Here is a 19,633-nt window from a genome sequence, read left to right as displayed (position 1 = left end):
TCTACTTCAGTTTTGTTTTGTTTTTATTCAGGCTGTTGAAGTTAAGGAGTTCCCGGGTGCTTAACTGTTTGAGTAAAATAATACTTTTAAACAAACCTTATTCTGATGGGAGGAGTTGGCAAATCGGTAATTTAGTATACTGTATTAGTCTTTCTTCTCTGGAGACACAGGTTTAGATTTGACTTTCATTGCCAATGGAAAGTGTTTGATTTCAAATACAGCTGCACAGTGGGCATTATTTACTTACAGTCTGGGTACAGTCCCTGGAAGGGAGAAAAGGGAATAAAAAACAAGGGAAACAAGATCGGGTTCCTTAGCTAGAACAAGCTGCACTCACCTCTAAACATTGCTCATAGCCAAGGATGTGTAGCTTTTAAAAAGCACCCAAATTTATAATTTTCTTCGAGTTCTTACCCTTTTTATTGAAGTAAATTCAGAGAGGTCTCAGAATACTAATTTCTTAAAAAGAAAACGTTAGAATAACGAATCATGACAAGTAAGTCCTTGAGTTCTCTGGTGTTTTTGCTGTCCTGTTGACACTAACTACGTGTGTCTGAAGTCATTTGTACTTTAAAAAATGAATTTGAGATGAATTTATACAATGCTTTATTGTGCTTTGTATAACTACTTGTATAGCTTTTAAATATGGATTTTTAAATTGCATGTTGTAAGTCATATCTCACCTCAAAGCTAGTCAGAATTCAAGTCATTCACAAGGGTTTTTTATAAATATGTGACAGATGACTCAAATGAGAACAACAAAAGAAAAATTCCTTCCTCCTCCATCAGAAGCTTAAGAAGGTAAAAAAAACCATTCTGGTGTAAATAAGTCTTTTCCAGAGTCTCAGTTTTGTAGTTCAGCACCGGTATGTTAATAAATTACTGCAGTGCAAAGTAAGATAACAGCATGTTGGCAAGACAGTAGTACATTTGATGAAGAATAAGGTATGTTCCTTCTAATTGGGTACAGTGTAGGAATATGAGCAATGTTCATCCTCCTTAAAATGTCAGTCATGGCCTTCTGCAGTTATAGTATAACAAAACATCACAAGCTTTCATTGTGAGATAATATAGGATGATTTTTTGTCACAAAATAAATAAAAAACATGTTGCAGGATTAGTATTGAAACAAGGAATAAACCTGTATGCACTAGGTACTCTTATTAGAACGTATATATGCATTCTAATAATGCAAATACAATTGTGAGATTTTCCTTGATTTTTCAGATGCTTTAAGCTAGCAGTAGATTATGTATTGGAAGATATTATTTGTTAATAGCAGGATTAAAGATTTGTAATAGGGTTTAATTGTGATCACTTATATAAGTATATTTTGAAGTTGATCCCGTAGCACTGAAAAGACCAATCTGACCCGTAACCTAAGCTGTTCAAAAGAATAGATAAGGACTTCGATTTGCCTTTTTTGGACAAAATCCAGTTTTTAACGGGTTTGATGTTAAAATCAAACTGCTGTCATAAAGCATGTGTGATGGATGTTAGAAATCTGCTTTGATGCCAGTGCCACACGGTTAACACGAAGTATAAGTGATCTCCAAATCAACCTGAAAAGGTTTTTTTCCCCCTTATTGTATGAAAGGCGTGGATTTATTTGAATAAATAGTGTGTAATAGGGTTTTAAAAATTTATTTGACTCAAACTTTTTTGATTTATGAAAGTTATATTTAAAAGTGTAAATTATGGAGATACTGGTCGTGCCTCCATAGTTAAGGTTGAGTTGTTTTTTTTCACTAAACATTGAGGTTGGCTCTCTATTTTATGTATGAAGAATACAGTCAATCATCTCAAAAATTGCAGCACTTACTCTTTGAGTATAGAGTGACTTTTCTAAGAACTATATAAGTATCAGGGTATCTTACCATACTGTTTTCTCATTTTGTTTCAAAGTAATTTAAATTGATCAGAAGCATATTTAAATGTGAGTTTGGACACTTTTTTTTGCATTTTTCTATTAACTAAAATGATTTAAGAGCTGCTTTATGCCTTCCGTCATTCACTTAAGTTACAAAATAGTAAATGTGAACTGTATTTATAATACAGTTGATATACTTTGAACAGAGGAAATTAATTAGGACCAGTTGGAGTAAATTTACCATCTTAAAGGTTTTTATCTGTTTTGATCATTTGTTTAAAGTGATTGCTCATTTCTATTAAGAATTTTGGTAACGAACTTGACAAGAAAATGAGGATTAAAATAATCATTTTTGAAATATTACTGACTTCACCTTTATCACATGGGTTTTTTTTTCCTATCACGTAATAGGTGAAGTATTATAGACACTTGGCACCTGATCACTTGCTGCAAATATGCCATCGACTAGGACCACTTCTAGAGCAAGAAATTCCTCAGAGTGTCCCTGGAGTGCAAACCTTATTAGGAGCTGGAAGACAGTCTTTGCTTCGCACAAATAAAAGTATGAAAATTCACAAGGGGGCTTAAAGATATCATTTTTATTATTTCATGCTATATTTTCATATGTTTGTAATTTTTTACAAATAGGTTGCAAACATGTTGTGTGGAAGGGATCTGCTCTTGCTGCATTACATTGTGGTAGGCCTCCAGAGTCACCAATAAACTATGGCAGCCCACCTAGTATAGGTAAGTCAGTTTTGTTATCACATTGAAAAGTATAACATTGCTAGTGCAACATTTGTAAATTCAGCAGAAATTGTTTATTGGCGTGACAGTTGGGTAACAGTGTATTTGTATTTACTTTCTTATATGCTGTGTACCTTGTGCCTACCATGACTTCTGTTAGGATGGTCAATTATCCTGTTTTGAAAATGACAGGATGTACAATGTATGTCCAAATATTATCAATCCTGTTTTGAAGCTTTTGTTTTATTTGAGCCTTGTGGTATGAATTGGAATAAAATATTTCAAAATAATGAAAACAAACAAACAATATTTGGCTAGCTGATAACTTGGTTGCAAAAATGAAGCTGCAGGTAGGATAGTCTATCATGTTAATGACTTATTTGGACTCAAGACGCTATAGTCTGCCTCCACTTCTGGAAAATACAATAGAATTCTTTTCTTTTGAAGAGATTGTTTTAGTGTAGGGCTGTCAGGGTTCCTTCCCCACTCTGAACTCTAGGGTACAGATGTGGGGACCCGCATGAAAGACCCCCTAAGCTTATTCTTACCAGCTTAGGTTAAAAACTTCCCCAAGGTAAAACTTTGCCTTGTCCTTGAACAGTATGCTGCCACCACCAGGCATTTTAAACAAAGAACGGGGAAAGAGACCACTTGGAGAAGTCTTCCCCCCAAAATATCCCCCCAAGCCCTACACACCCCCTTTCCTGGGGAGGCTTGAGAATAATATCCTAACCAATTGGTTACAAAATCATCAAAGATGGAAACCCCTGGATCTTGGAACAATGGAAAAATCAGTCAGGTTTTTAAAAGAAAGATTTTATTTAAAAAAAAAAAAAAGAGGTAAAAATCATCTCTGTAAAATCAGGATGGAAGATACTTTACAGGGTATTCAGATTCAAAACACAGAGGATCCCCCTCTGGGAAAAACCTTAAAGTTACAGAAAACAGGAATAAACCTTCCTCTTAACACAGGGAAAATTCACATAAAACAAAAGATAAACTAATCCGCCTTGCCTGGTTTACCTATACTGGTTGCAATATTGGAGACTTGGATTAGGATGAGTTTGAGAAGATGGGTTTCTGTCTGGCCTCTCTCAGTCCCAAGAAAGAACTACTACGTAAACAAAGAGCACAAACAAAAGCCTCCCCCCACCAAGATTTGAAAGTATCTTGTTCCCTTATTGGTCCTTTGGGTCAGGTGCCAGCCAGGTTAGCTGAGCTTCTTAACCCTTTACAGGTAACAGGATGTTGCCTCTGTCCAGGAGGGATTTTATAGCACTGTATACAGAAAGGTGGTTACCTTTCCCTTTATATTTATGACAAGGGCCTTGTAGCAGGGAATATTGTTTCTCTGCTTCAACTGTTTGGTCCCATTTGCTTATTTCTTAGTTTTGTCCAGATTTGCTTTGTGCTATAGCATGGAACATGCACACGTTCTCTCTGTTGGGCTGCAAAATGGCAGAACAACAGAAGTCTAGAAGAGTATTTCCTCCTCTTTTTGGTCTTCCATGATTACCTTGAAGTTCTCACTCTGTCCGTGAGGAAGTGTTTCATTAGCCTTCAGCCTGTAATGAGGGACAGTTGTTTTGCTTTCTCTTTACCTTAAAGAGGGTAGTGATGTACATGATTTTGGAGGGAACTCATTGAATCTTAATCTCTTCCTGTCGTAGAAAGGATAGCAGTGAGCAGAAATCTCACATTTTGAGCTTCCATCCATGCGGTCCTGCCATAGTTCCCCTTTCCATAGGGACAGAATAGGTATGTCAGCAGTGAGTGAAAACTTACCCAGGACCTCTTCAGGTTTAACACTGAGTTAAAAATATTTTGAGTCATTTAATGAGTTTTTGGATTCCTCTTTGAGAAATCAAGTTAGTCTCCTCTTCCTCCATTGACAGGTTTCAGAGGAACAGCCGTGTTAGTCTGTATTCGCAAAAAGAAAAGGAGTACTTGTGGCACCTTAGAGACTAACCAATTTATTTGAGCATGAGCTTTCGTGAGCTGTAGCTCACGAAAGCTCATGCTCAAATAAATTGGTTAGTCTCTAAGGTGCCACAAGTACTCCTTTTCTTCCTCCATTGTAAACTCTCCAGTAAACATGATAGATGTCAACATAAGAGCAGTCTTCACATTGATTTTGCAATGATGACATGAATGGAAAGAGACTTGTTTAAATTTAATTTTTTCTTGAGGGAAACTAAATTTAAAACAGATTTTTTTTTCTCTTTTTTGGAACCTGCTGTGGGGAAGGACATGGGAGGCGGGGACAGATCAAAATAAAAATAAATCTGGGAAGCAAGTTCCACCAGATGTCTTCAATAGCTCTTCTTGGACTGAAATGGGGAGCGCTCTCAAATAGGTTTTCAGGCCTTATATATTAAGCAGCAGAAGGGTGGATTGATTTAACACTTATTTTAATTATGATTTAAGTCAAGATTTCTTGCTTGCTGAGTTAAATAATTGGTGTTAATCTTGTTTTGGATTTACTTTTTAGTTATTTTCCTAAAGAAAGGTTCATTTTCATTGGTTAGTATAAGTATTAAAACATGTTGATGGAACAAGATATAGCCTATACATTAACTTTGGTACTTTCTGTTAACCAGGAGGATACATTATATCTATACATGCTTATTTAAGGACTCATATAACTTAAGATACATTTATTCAAATTCTTAATTTTTCCCTTTTTTAATTGTTAGAAAATGGTGAATAACAGTTAGCATTTCTGTTAAGTTGTGTGTGGATGCGAATTCAGTTCAATTTAAAATGTACAAAAACAGCACTGAAGAATTGCTTTTATTAATTAAATAAGGCTACCTTAAATGTGTTGGATATTTTTTCTTATGTAAGCTTATCAAAACATGTTTTGCATTTAAAATTAACTGATTTATTAAAGGAAGTATTAACTGTAGGTAGTGAATTGACAGATTGCTTCTGGTCTCTGTGGGCCAGATTTCAAAGGTATTTAGGCACTTGAAGATGCAGTTGAGTGCTTTTGAAAAATTCCACTAGGCACCTAACTACGCTTTTAGGTGCCTAAATTCTTTTAAAAATCTAGCCCCAGGTCCTTAAGTTTTTTAGAATTAGATCTCATCTTCTCCCACCTGGTTTTTATTCATAGACTGGAAAAGGAAAACAAGCTTTCCTGCTTTTTCAACTCAGTTTCTCAGCTTGGAATGAACTAGCCCAAATGAAGAAAATATTTTCTCGGCAGTTGCTAGCTAAACTGAAACCAAAAGTTGTTAATGCAACAGCTTTTCTGCACAACAGAAACTGAACGTTCTTACATTGTAAATAATGTAAATACCAGCATTTGCACCATTGCAAGGACTAATAATGATATAGATCAGTGATTCTCAAACTTTTTTTTCACTGACCACTTGAAAATTGCTGAGGGTCTTGACGGACCAGTTAATGATCTTTCCAAATGTTTTTTGTACTATTAGCTAACTGTTATAAAGCACTTTGGCTAAAAGTGCTATATACAAAAAAATTAATAATAATTAACTTTTTTTTGTTCTACAAATAAAAACACACAACTCATATTTTAATATGAGTAATTTTACCTTTCTAATGCGATAGATTTGCCCTCTCTCCCCTGCCGCGGCAGCCCCTCAGCTGGGTCTGGGAAGGAGGACGGTCTCTCCCCTGCCGCAGCAGCCCCTCAGCTGGGTCTGGGAAGGAGGACGGTCTCTCTCCTGCCCCAGCGGCCCCTGAGCTGGGTCTGGGAAGGAGGACGGTCTCTCCCCCGCCCCAGCGGCCCCTGAGCTGGGTCTGGGAAGGAGGACGGTCTCTCCCCCGCCCCAGTGGCCCCTGAGCTGGGACTGGGAAGGAGGACGGTCTCTCCCCCGCCCCAGTGGCCCCTGAGCTGGGACTGGGAAGGAGGACGGTCTCTCCCCCGCCCTAGCGGCCCCTGAGCTGGGACTGGGAAGGAGGGAGGTCTGTCCCCCACCACAGCAGCCACATAGCTGAGGCTGGGAAGGAGGGCCATCTCTCCCCGGCAGCCGCAGCCCTGGAGCCGGGGAAAGTCACCTCTTTCTCTGGCCACTGCAGCCCTTCACGTCCCAAATTCCCCCCACCCTTTCTTCTCACCCCACTGCCCCCTACCCCCTAGTCCCCCAAGGCCACCACCTCACCTTACATGTGCATCTTCTCCAGGGTCCAGGCACCTAATTAGTGGAGCCATGCCTGTGCGGCTCCACTAATTAGGTGGGTGGCCCTTCGTTCTCTTGTGCTGCCGCCTATCTGCGCACCTTAGAGGGAACTATCCGCGGACCACCTGAATGGAGCTTGCGGACCACTGATGGTCCGAGGACCACAGTTTGAGAACCTTTGATATAGATAATGCAGTATATGACATTGTGACATATTTAGAATGTTTGAGTTGACTGTTTTTCCCCTTACCTTGTGTTACTTAATAATTCAGCACCTTTTAAGAACATAAGAATGGCCATGGTGCGTCAGTCCATCATCCACCTACCCCAGTATCCTATCTTCTGACAGTGGCTAGTGCCAGATGCTTTAGAGGGAGGGAACAGAACAGGGCAGTTACTGAGTGATCCATCCCCTGTTGTCCTGTCCCAGCTTTTGGCAGTCAGAGGCTTTGGGATACCTGGAGCATAGGATTGCATCCTTGACCATCTTGGTTAACAGCCATTGATGAACTTGTCCTCCATGACTTTAATTCTTTTTTGAACCCAATTATATTATGGCATTCATAACATTCCCTGGCAATGAGTTGCACAGGGTGACTGTTTGCTGTTTGAAATGCATCCTTATGTTTGTTTTAAACCTGTCTATTAATTTCATGGGTGACCACTGGTTCTTGTATTATGTGAAAGGGTAAATAACACTTCCCTATTCATTTTCTCCACACTGTTCATGATTTATAGACCTCTATCATGTCCCCCCTTAGTCATCTCTTTTCTAAGATGAACAGTCCCAGTCTCTTTAATCTCTTCTTGAATGGAAGCTGTTGCATAGCCCTAATAATTTTTGTTGCCCTTCTCTGTACCTGTTCCAATTCTAATATATCATTTTTAAGATGGGACAACCAGAACTGGACACAGTATTCAAGGTGTGGGTGTACCCTGGATTTCTGTGGTGGCATTACGATATTTTCTTATGTTTCCTTTTCCTAATGGTTCCTAATATTGTTAGCTTCTTTTGACTGTCACTGTTCATTGGGCACATGCTGTCAGAGACCTATCCACAGTGACTCCAAGATCTTTCTTGAGTGGTAATAGCTAATTTAGATCCCATTAGTTTGAATGTATAATTGGGATTAATTTCTCCAGTGTGCATTACTTTGTATTTATCAACATTGAATTTTATCTGCCATTTGGTTGCCCAGTTTTATGAGATTCCTTTGTAACTTTTTGTCAGCTTTGGACTGAGCTATCTTAATTAGTTCAGTATGCCACCTCACTATTAACCCCTTTTCCAGATCATTTATGAATGTGTTGAACAGCAAAGGTCCCACTACAGATGCTTAGGGAACCCCGTTATTTACCTCTTTTTTTTTTTTTTGGTGAAAACTGACCATTTATTCTGACCTTTTGTGTCCTATTTTTTAACCAGTTACTGATCCTTCAAGGATTGAACTCACAACCCTGGGTTTAGCAGGCCAATGCTAGTATTTTCCCCCCCTACCAGGATGTTAAATGTAATTACCTTATGGTTGCTGTTACTGAGGAGTCTGCCACTTGGACCAGATCCTGTGCTCTACTTAGTACTAAATCAAGAGTTGCCTTTCCTCTGGTAGGTTCCAGGACTATCTGTTTCAAGAAGCAGTCATTTATGGTATCTAGATATTTTATCTCTGCATCCTGTCCTGTGGTCACATGTACCCAGTCAGTATGGGGATAGTTGAAATCCCCCATTATCATTGTGTTTTCTGGTAGCCTCTCTAATCTCCCTGAGCATTTTACTGTCTCTGTCAGCATTCAATCCATTTTTTTCCATTTTGGAAAAAAAAAGATTAGAACAATGTGACGTTGATACATATGGCCTAAAACGGAACAGTTCAAGGCTATTTGATCTAGACTTTGCTGACGACATCGCTCTTATCAGTGAAGATGCCAACAGACTACAAAAATGCACAAACCAAGTAAAAGAAGTAACGGAGAGGATAGGTTTGAGATATAATGCAAAGAAATGTAAAGTCATGTTAATGGGGACTATAGGGATAGAAATCAAAATTGAAGAGAAGCTGGAGAAGGTGGACAGTTTTATGTATCTTGGAAGTACCATCCGTCAAGATGGTATTACTTCTGAGGAGATAATAAGAATTGGGAAGGCAAACGCTGCATTTGGAAGACTCAGAAACATCTCCCTCAAGACAAAACTGAGCATGTACAAAGCAATTATCATCACCATCACAACATATAGCAGTGAGACATGGCAACTTACCAAGAAAGATATGCAAAAGCTGGATGCATTTAATCACAAATGTCTGAGAAGAATATGGGAGAATAATATATAAAGATAGGAAGACGAATGAAGAAGTCAGAAAATTTACTACCTTCTCACAAATAATCTACAAAAGAAGACATCAGTGGCTGGGACATGTTCTGAGAATGGAAAAAGAATGCTTACCAAATACTGCCCTTGAATGGAAGCAAGAAAATGCAAGAAGAAAGAGAGGAAGACCACAAATAACATGGAAACAAACAGTTCTAAACAACATCAAGCACCTCAACGTGAAATGGGAAGATTTGGAGAGAAGGGCAGTTGAAAGGCAAGGATGGCAAATGTGGGTAGCCCAATGTGCAGCAAAGCATGGGATGGGCTAAGATTTAATCAGCATTCTGGTTAGGAGGTCAGTCGTATATTCCTACTGCTGTAGTCTTATTATTCAAACATGGAATTTCTATCCATAGTGATTCTGTGGTACAGATTGATTCATTTAAGATTTTTACTATATTTGACTCTCTGCTTTCTTGTGCATATAGTGCCACTCCCTCAATGGTGCGACCTACTCTGTCATTCCTATATATTTTTGTACCCTGATATTACGTTTCGCATTGATTATCAGGAAGTTTCTGTGATGCCTGTTATATCAATATCCTCATTTAATACCAGGCACTCAAGTTCATCCTTCTTAGTATATACACTTCTTGCATTTGTATATAAGCACTTACAAAATTTGTCAATGTTTTAGTTGTCTGCCTTCATGTAATGTAATTAAATGGGACTGTGTTTTTGTTTGACTCTTTCTCTTAAGTTCTGAACTGTACTTTATCAACTTCTGTCTCCTGTCTTTAACTCATTAAAATTTGAAGGCTTGTCGATACAGCATATTTTTATTTAAATGATTATAGTAAGTTTAGGCCTTAATATAGGTTTTCCTAATTTCAAATTTAATTTTAAACACGTTTATTTTTTAAAGAAAAATGTATTTCAATACACACAATCCAATTAAAATTGAATGTTATTCTTTTTCGAGTGCTTGTTCATGTTCATTCCATTGTGGGTGTGTGTGCTCGCCACATGCACTGGTGCCGGAAGTTTTTCACTTAGCGGTATCTGTAAGGGACTGGCTCTGGCGCCCTTTGGAGTGGTGCCCGTATGGCTTGGTATAAGGGGCGCCGCTCACTGCCCCCACCCTCAGTTCCTTCTATCGCCAGTGATGATACTTTAACATCTTCTTGGTTTGGCAAGCCTTCTCTTTCTCAATCAGCTGATATCTATTTATAGGGAAAAGTTCATAAGTTATTAGTTTCCCTTAGTGTAGTTAGTTATTCTTGGATGGGACTCAGACTAGGGATGGAGCATGCCCCGGTCCCCAGGCTTCAAACCCTGCGATCTTCCTAAAAAACAGATACCCATCAGCGACCCTCATAGTAATTGTCTGAGGTGCCTGGGCAAGACCCATATCAGCAACAAGTGTCTTATCTGTAAAGGGATCAAACCTTGGACCGAAAAGGAGCGATACATATGTCTCTGGGCGCTCCTGTTGGAATCAGCACTGACACTGGAGCTGTCCAGATTGGACTCTGCTCTCAGTACCGCTGTGTTGGTATGGAGCGCTCCGCCAGTGCTGTCTTCGGGCCGACGCTGATCCCCCCCCTCTCCAGCACTGTCCAGCAGTCAAAGAAAGGCTGGGGGGGGATGATCTCCTACATCTTGTAAAGGGAAGGAGAGGGCCGGAGGGGAGCAAGGACCCGAGAAGGGCAGCTCCTCACCCCCGAGCAGGAGTCAGGCCCCGGCTCAGGTTGAGTGAGTTAGCCCATCCAAGACGCGCCTGCCACCCCTGACAGCGACGTGGGCGTCCAGCACCTGGACATGCCATCGATGCCTCAGGCGGCGCAGGACATGTTAGTCTTACCGGTGCTGCTCACACTTGCCAGGGTGGTGTCCCGTTCTAAGGGCAAACCGCCCTGGGACCTTTCCAGCGGCCCCCATCTGTGTTGCCCTGCTCCTCTCCTCAGGAAGTGTGTCGCCAGCGGTCACCCTCACGGAGCTGCCAGACCTCGGTCATGGGGAGGCAGACCTGTCAGAGCCCCCACCTGTCTCCCGATTCGGGGCACTGTTCACCAGGCTTGAGACACAGATTGCTGGTGACTTGGCGCAAACCATGGAGGTGCGTCTGTCCCTACAGCCCCAGTATTGGAATCGACCTAGTGTTCAGCGCTGCTCCAGGAGCCTCGTTGCTGGAGCGCTGGTATGGGTTGCCGTCAGGTCAGCATTCCCCACTTCAGTAGTCGACTCGCTCCTGCTCCGTGGACTGGCACCGCTGAAGAAGCACAAGGTGTAGGTCACCTGGCTGCCGTTGACAATCTGCCAAATGTCATCGGTCTCCGGGAGCTCAGCACAGGGACTTGTCACCCTCGGACAGATCCATGTTGCAGCACTGGGATCAGTAGCATCACTACCGGAATGAACAGTTGGCACCATCATGGTCTCCCAGAAGCAGTCCCTCCTCTTCAGACTCCAGTACTGAGCAGGAGTCCATACCAGCGGGCCATGGCCCCGCATCAGGGGTACCTACGCTACCGGTGGTGCAGCCCGTTGCACCAGGCTTTCCCATGGTACTCCCAGAATCCTTGGGGTTTCCGCAGCCCTCACATGGCTTGTCCGAGGCCCTCGAGTCTGACCTGAACCCATCAGCCACTGTCTCCTGCCTGCCCCTGGATGCAGAGGGCTCTGGGGAGAAGCTCCTCCTTCCCCCCACCCCCCTCGATTCACCCAGCTCCTATGGAGGAACCAGTCGAGCAGCCTGTGGAGGCGTCAGTTTCTTCAGTGCCTGCTTCCTTCTCATCCTTGCCTGATGAGGCGATTACAAGATTCCCTCATCCAGTCCCGCAGGATGATGCTAAGGCCCGTCAGGAGCTATTAAAGAGGATCGCCTTGAACTTGGAGCTTCATGCTGAGCAGCTGGAAGAACCCTCGGACTCACTATCCAATGTCCTTAGCTCAGCAGCCCCAGCCAGGGTGGCATTGCCCTTACACGAGGGAGTGCCAAAGATCACCAAGTCCTTATTGCAGACTCCCTCGTCACTACCCCCATCTCCAAAAGGGCAGAGTGAAAGTACTATGTGCCCGCTAAGGGATATTGAATACCTTTATGCGCACCCTGCCCCAAGCTCCCTGGTGGTCTCGGCCGTTAATGAACGGGAAAGGCAGGGCCAGCCTGCAGCAACCCCCAAGAATAAAGACTTGAAGAGGCTCGATTTATTTGGGAGGGAAATTTATTCTTGAGCCTACACCTGCGAGTGGCCAATTACCAGGCCCTGCTTGGCTGCTATGATTTCTACATGTGGCAGTCCATGGCCAAGTTCGGGGATTTGCTGCCTGAGGACCCCAAGAAGGAGTTCTATGCAGTCCTTGAAGAGGGCAAAGTGGTAGTCGGAGCGGCCCTCCACGTGGGTTTAGATGTGGCGGACTCTGTGGCCAGAATGATGGCCTTGGCCATCTCCATGAGGAGGGATTCCTGGCTGCAATCTTCGGGCCTGTTGATGGAAGTCCAACAGTCAATAGAGGACCTCCTGTTTGATGGCCAAGCTCTGTTTGTCGAACAAACAGACACAAAACTACATGGCCGACCTTACAGACCCTGGACCAGTACACCCTGCGCCCACAGCATTTCCAGGGCTCTGGGAGCCAACCCAGGTCGGAGCCTGCCTGTATAAAGGGAAGAGGCTACAGATGCCTGCAAGGTTACCAGCCAGTGCCCTCTGCCCAGTCAACCTCCACCCACAACCATCCGGGTGGTAAGTGGGCATTTTGCGGGTGTTCCCGAGGGCGACCTACCAGCTTGCTTCCCGGATCGTATTTCTTTGCATTTCTCCAACCACCTATCTCCTTTCCTCCCTCTATGGGCTTCTATAACTTTGGACTGCTGGGTCTTCAACACCGTGGCCCAGGGTTATACCCTCCAGTTTCTTTCTGTTCCCCCCTCCCACCCTTGTTCCCCGTCCCTCTTCAGAGACCCTTCTCACGAGCAACTGCTCGCCCAAGAGGTTCAGAGGCTTCTGCAAGAGGGGGCCATGGAGGAAATCCCTCAGGAGTACAGGGGCAAGGGATTCTACTCCTGGTACTTTCTGATCCCCAAAGCCAAAGAGAGTCTGAGACCCATTCTGGACCTGTGAGATCTCAACAAACATCTCAAGAAGTTAAAGTTCCGCTGGGCCTCTATCACTCCTGCGCTGGTATGCCACCCTCTATTTGAAAGATGTTTACTTCCACATATCGATATTCCAAGGGCACAGGCTATTCCTGCATTTCACAGTTGGCCCTGCTCACTACCAGCTTGTGATGCACCTGTTTGGCCTGGCTACAGTCCTGAGGGTGTTTACCAAATGCATGGTGGTGGCGGCCTACCTCAGGCGTCGAGGTATCCAGGTTTACCTGTACCTCGATGACTGGCTTATCAAGGGCCACTCCAGGTCTCAAGTCCTGTGTGACGTCTTGGTGCTGCAGATCATATGCCGTGTCCTGGGCCTGTTGATAAACAAGGAAAAATCAATGTTCGTTGCAGTTCAAAGGATAGAATTAATCAGCGTGGTTCCTGACTTCACCCGTGCTAGAGTGTTTCTGCCGCAGAACAGGTTCAAGACGATGGTGAGTCTCATTGCCAGCATTTCCATATGTCCCCTAACCATGACCCGGGTCTGCCTCATGTTCTTGGGCCACATGGCGGCGTGCACTTACGTTGTTTGTCATGCGAAGCTCAGGCTGCAACCCCTCCAGCGGTGGCTGTCAACAGTCTACATCCCGTCACGATTCCACCGAAAGTACTTAACTTCCCTGCAGTGGTGGGCCGATCCGAGGACAGTCCTGGAAGGAGTTCCATTCAAGAGTCCTCAATCCTCGTTTTCTCTGTCGGATGCCTCTGACCTTGGCTGGGGAGCATATCTCGGCACGCTGTGGACACAAGGAATGTGGTCCACAGAGGAGCTGACCTTGCACATAAACGTCCGGGAGCAGAGGGCAATCCCCTTAGCCTGCGGGGTCTTTCTGCTGCACCTTTCCGGTCTAAGTGTGCAGGTACTCTCGGACAACACGGCCTCGATGTTTTACATCAACAGGCAAGGGGGGGGCCCTGCTCGTTGGCTGTCAGGAAGCGTTCCATTTGTGGGTCTTTTGCATCCAGCACGACATCTGTCTCAAGGCATTGCACCTCCCTGGTGTCCAGCATGCGCTTGCGGATTGCCTCAGCAGGTCCTTCTCTCCCGACAAGTGGTTCCTCCGACCGGAGGTTGTCCAGATACTTTTCTGATGGCGGGGAGCTTCCTGAGTGGACCTGTTCACCACCAGACAGAACAGGAAGTGCCACCAGTTCTGCTGTCTCCAGGGCTTAGGCAACAACACCCTCTCTGATGCCCCCCTTCTGTTGTGGGAAGGGGATCTAATGTATACATTGCCGCCGATTCTGCTGGCTAGCAGGGTCCTAACAAAAAAAAAAAGAGAAGAGGTGAGAGTCATCATGGTCGCCCTGGGGTGGCCTCGCCAGCACTGGTTTGGCACGCTCATGGACCTGGCTGTGGCTCCCTCATGGCTACTGCCCAGCCATCCAGATTTCCTCTCTCAAGACCACAGTCTGCTCCTGCACCCAAACCTTCCCATTCTCCACCTCACGGCTTGGTTCCTGAGTGGCTGAACCTGACGGAAAGGGCCTGCTCCAGACAGGTACAGCAGATCCTCTTGGAAAGCAGAAAACCCTCCACCATGGCAACTTACTTGGCAAAGTGGAGGCGGTTCTCCTGCTGGGCAGAAATACAGTCACCTGTACAGTCCATCCTCGATTACTTGCTCCACCTTAAGCAGCGAGGCCTCGCATTTTTCTCCATCAAGGTGCACTTGGCAGCCATATTGACTTTCCACCAGCAGGTTCAGAGCAAATTGGTGTGCCCCCATGACATGTCTCTCTGGTTCGTGAAAGGACTAGAACGGCTCTTCCCACCTGTTCAGGACCTGATTCCACAATGACATCTCAACCTCGTCCTCTTGAGGATCACAGGGCCTCCCTTTGAGTCACTGGCCTCTTGCTCCTTGTTACATCTATCATGGAAGGTAGCTTTTCTTGTAGCCATTACTTTGGCGAGGTGAGGTTCCGAGATTAAAACCCTCACTTTAGAACCCCCATACACGGTTTTCTACAAGGACAAGGTCCAGCTGCGACCCCACCCGGCGTTCCAGCCTAAGGTGGTGACTCACTTCCATGTTAAGCAGGATATCTTTCTCCTGGTTCTTTGTCTGAAGCAGCACTGAACTGTGGCGGAGAGGCAGCTGCACACCTTGAATGTCTGGCACGCCCTGACCTTCTACCTGGAGCACACCAAGGCCTTCTGCAAGTTCACCCAACTCTTTATTGCGACAGTGGACCGGATGAAAGGTTTACCGGTGTTCTCGCAGAGGATCTCTAATTGGATCACATAGTGCATCCGGATCTGTTATGAGTTGGCATGGACTGAGTCACCACCTATACTAAAGGCCCAATTGACCAGGGCACAAGCGCCCTCGGCAGCCTTCCTATTGCATGTCCCCACGCACAACATCTGCAGGGCCCCAAAGTGGTCATCGGTACACGTTCACGACACATTACACCATTAACCAGCAGCACAGAGATGATGCTGGATTCGGTAGAGCTGTGTTGCAATAGACACATCTATGAACTCCTACCCGCCTCTGGTGGCACTGCTTGGGAGTCAACTACAATGGAATGGACATGAGCAAGCACTCGAAGAAAAGACAGTTACCTGGTTCATAACTGATGTTCTTGAAAATGTGTTGCTCATGTCCATTCCATGACCCGTCCTCCTTCCCCACTGTTGGAGTTTCCGGCAAGAAGGAACCGAAGGTCGGGGGGAGCCAGGGTTGCCCCTTATACCACGCCATACGGGCACCACTCCATAGGGTGCTAGAGCTGGTCCTTACTGCTGAGGGGAAAACTTCCGGCACTGGTGCATGTGGCGAGCAGACATCACTACAATGGAATGGACATGACCAACACATCTCAAAGAACACCAGTTACAAAACCGGTAACTCTCATGTTTTTAAATCTACCCCGAGAAGTAGTTTCCAGCTAATTTCCTGTTTCAACCCCCCATGGACCCAGTATTGTTTTAAAAAGTAACCAAGACACTGAATCCATCCAAAGCAGGAGGAAAAAAACATCCCTGGGAAAAACATTTTTTCTTTTGGATCTAAGGCGAGGAAGCTTATTAGTTTGGTACTTTTTATATGGGTGTACTGCAGTTAGGAGTGGGAGCATTCTAGCAACAGCAGGCTATAGAAAAATGCATAGATTAAAAAAAAATTTAATGCACAAACAACAAAGGTAAATGTACAGGCACTATGCTTTCCACAGAAGAGTGAGAGGGGTTTGTTTTGTTAAAATAGCTGGTTGAAGCTGCTTTCTCCAGATGTCCTGTTGGTTTTACCAGAACAATTTTGACAAAATCTATTGAATTCAACTTCTTGTCGTGTAAAGATAAAATCTCTATTCTACACATATCTTTTCTGATTTTCTGATTCAAATCTGACGTCAACACCTGGAGGTTCTTCGCTAAATCCTAAATCCTAGTCTTTAAATACATACACTGGATATGCATTCTGGGGAAAAGAAAACTGCACGTCCCTTCTTGATGCAGGAAAGATACATATCCAGCTCTTAGTCTGACAACAAAAGGTGGTAATATATCTGTTTATTTCTTTATTCTGTATAGTGCTGTACTAATCTCTGATTAATCTTAGATTAAATCATTTAAATTGAGCCTGTTACTTCAACAATCTCGAGTCGTTAACTCAGACACGCAACAAGCTTGACCAACATAAATGCTTTTAACACACTTTTTAAAAAACAAAACAAAACTGCACACAGTTTAATTCGTATGGAATTAAAATACATTGTACAGTTCCTGCTTCTCAAGGAAACTATAGAAATATCTATGGCATGTAAAAACCTGTATATTCATATGTACTGATCTAATTGTTGTCATATGACTAATTCCTTTCTATATAATTTAAGACTTTTTGTAAAAGCTGCCTAAAAGCTAGCTTAAGAACAAAAATAATTTAAAAAAATTGTGGGCTTTTAAACTTTTTTTTTTTAAAATACACTTCCTCCAGGGAGAGGAGGATGCTGAAGCAAAAAAGTGGTGCTCCTTCAAACCTGAATTTCCACAGTTGAAAAGAGCTCTTGCACTTTTAAAGATTCTTGTAGACTCTCCTGAAAACAGTACTGTACTCTGTGCTTGGAGTCTTCGAGGAAAGTTGGACCCACAGGCATGAGAACTTGAATTAGCCCTGCTGCTTCTACTTGTGACCATGAAGAATATTTCTAGACTTTGTGGAGACCGCCCACAGAAACAGGTCTCTCTGGAAAATAATAGTGATTATTTACTATGTCTTTTTCAATTGGTCCATTTCTGGCTGTGTAAAAGTTTTCAGAGGTCTTGCCTGTTGTCCTGTTTCCCAAAGCCACTAAGGTTAATGGTGCTGCCATCTCAGCTGTGATTGAACCAGCGTTCTCTGGAAGTATAATGTAACTATCTCCCTTCACAAATTCAGAGCTTTCAGAGGTGTGTGTGTGTGTGAGAATTGTACTTTCCAACATGAACAATTTTTTGATTTGGCATTGAATGTCTTGGGCCTTTCAGCATTTTTGAACTAGTTCTGTGTGCTTGTCAACCACAGCATGGGCTCAGGGTTCTCTTGTTGAGTGATGGCAAAAAAAGCTTTGGCAATGAGCCAAATAGGTGACGTCTTTAAGTAAAATTTTGTATCGGAGGACCAACATAAAATGATCATCCTCTTCTTCGAGTAGTGTCCACATGTGCTCCACTGTAGGTGTGTCTCTTTCCCTGCGCCTCTGATTGGCGCTCTTTGGTAGCAGTGCCCGTTTGGCCTGCACATACACACTCCTGCTCTTGTGCTCTTCCTCGAGGCTAACTAGTGCTGCCCTGGGGAACCACCCTCAGTTCCTTCTCAACTGCCTCTGACTTGAGATGGAGTGAATAGCAGTCCACTTTCTCTTACCCTCAGAGTTTAGAATTCAGTTTCGTTCTGTAGCTTCTATTAGAGTTTCTCTTTGATTTTCTTAGTCTTACAGGTTTTCTGTTAGTTTTCTTTCCCCTGTTTAAAAACCAACAACAAAAATCCCCCTCTGAGGATTACCCCCAGAAAGGGTTATTTCTGGATCCCCCGGGTTTAAAAGGTGCCTTTCCTGCAGGGAGGCAATACTGGTTACAGAGAGATGCTCCCGCTATGTCCAGTGCCTCTAAGAGGCTCACATTCCACAAAAGTGTACCACCTTCTTTGAGTTGCGTCCCTGTGGGTGCTCCACTTTAGGTGTCGATGCACCCCTGTGCTTGTAGCCCGAGATTTATGGTAGCAGTGCCCGGTTAGGTCGCACATGCGCTGTCCCTGTCTTGCTCTGCTTCAGGTGGTTAACTGATGCTATGCGACCAATCCCCTCCCACCCCCTCCCAGTTCCTTCTCTGCCACCATTGGCTCAAGTCGGAGCACTCAGCAGCACCTTGTAGCGTAGAAATACCCTTTTTTCCATTAGTCTTAGTTTATAGTTAGAATAGGTTAGTATACTTAACCTTCCTACTTATCCCCGTCCCTTTAAAATTTTTTAAAAATTCTTCCTCATAGGACTCTAAGTTTCTGTTCTGCTCTGTCGAAGCAGCATGATAACCCTACCACTCTCCATCTTAGAGAGAATACACTCTCTAAAGGGCATGCCTGGCTGCCCAGGGTTCAAATGCTGCATTGTCTGCAGGCTCTCGATACCCCTTTCAGACGGGTACTCTCAGTGCGTCAAGTGTCTCAGTGAGGCACATATACCTCGGAAGTGCTTGCACTCTCACAACTTGAAAGCCTGCACCAGAAAGGTAGGAGATCTCCATCTAAAACTTCTCCTCATGGAAAAATCTCTTTGCCTGGCCTCTGAGCCTGAGGTACGCATCCCTCCCAGCCAGAAATTGTCAACTGCCTTGATCTCAACAGCGCGGAACGGCCCTCAAGTGTCTGCCAGAACTTGCCTACGACTTCTAGGCCACATGGCCACCATGACCTTCGTCCGACATGCAAGACTACACAGGCAGTGTCTACAAGCCTGGCTCCGGACAAATTATGTCGCACGCAAGCACAGCATAAACAAGCTCATCACTATGCCCAGTACAGTCAAGGATTCCCTTTTATGGTGGACCAATCCAGACAATGTCAGCAGGGGGATGCCATTCCGACAGAATCCACCATTACTCGCCATCACCACGAACACATCCCTCCTAGGCTGGGGGGGCACATCTGCAAACACACTTCATATAGGGCCAATGGTCTATGGCGGAGTCCCATCTTTGTATCAACCTGCTGGAACTAAGAGCGGTTTGAAACAGCTGTTTTCACTTCGTACCACTAATCAAAACCAAAATGGTACAGATTCTCACGGGCAGTGTATGTTCTACATACACAGACAAGGGGGAGCACTATCGCACTCCCTGTATGTAGAAGCCATGTGTCTTTGGCAATGGTGCATCAAACACAACATCCATGTTACAACATCATACC

The 19,633-nt window shown here is 44.0% G+C and overlaps 1 protein-coding gene across 4 annotated transcripts in view; it reads left to right on the top strand.

Annotated features, from left to right (window-relative positions):
* Positions 1-19,633, top strand: part of PHIP (PHIP subunit of CUL4-Ring ligase complex) — a 309,729-nt gene that overhangs the window by 11,353 nt on the left and 278,743 nt on the right. For all 4 annotated transcript variants that reach the window (XM_048845170.2, XM_048845168.2, XM_048845171.2 and 1 more), the window contains 2 exons: positions 2,282-2,432; positions 2,519-2,617. In XM_048845170.2, coding sequence (XP_048701127.2) covers positions 2,282-2,432; positions 2,519-2,617 — 250 coding nt within the window. The remainder of the gene's footprint in view (positions 1-2,281; positions 2,433-2,518; positions 2,618-19,633) is intronic.

The sequence above is a fragment of the Caretta caretta genome, chromosome 3 (assembly GCF_965140235.1).
Source record: "Caretta caretta isolate rCarCar2 chromosome 3, rCarCar1.hap1, whole genome shotgun sequence".
Lineage (NCBI taxonomy): Eukaryota > Metazoa > Chordata > Testudines > Cheloniidae > Caretta > Caretta caretta.
This window is presented reverse-complemented; position numbering and strand designations above follow the sequence as displayed.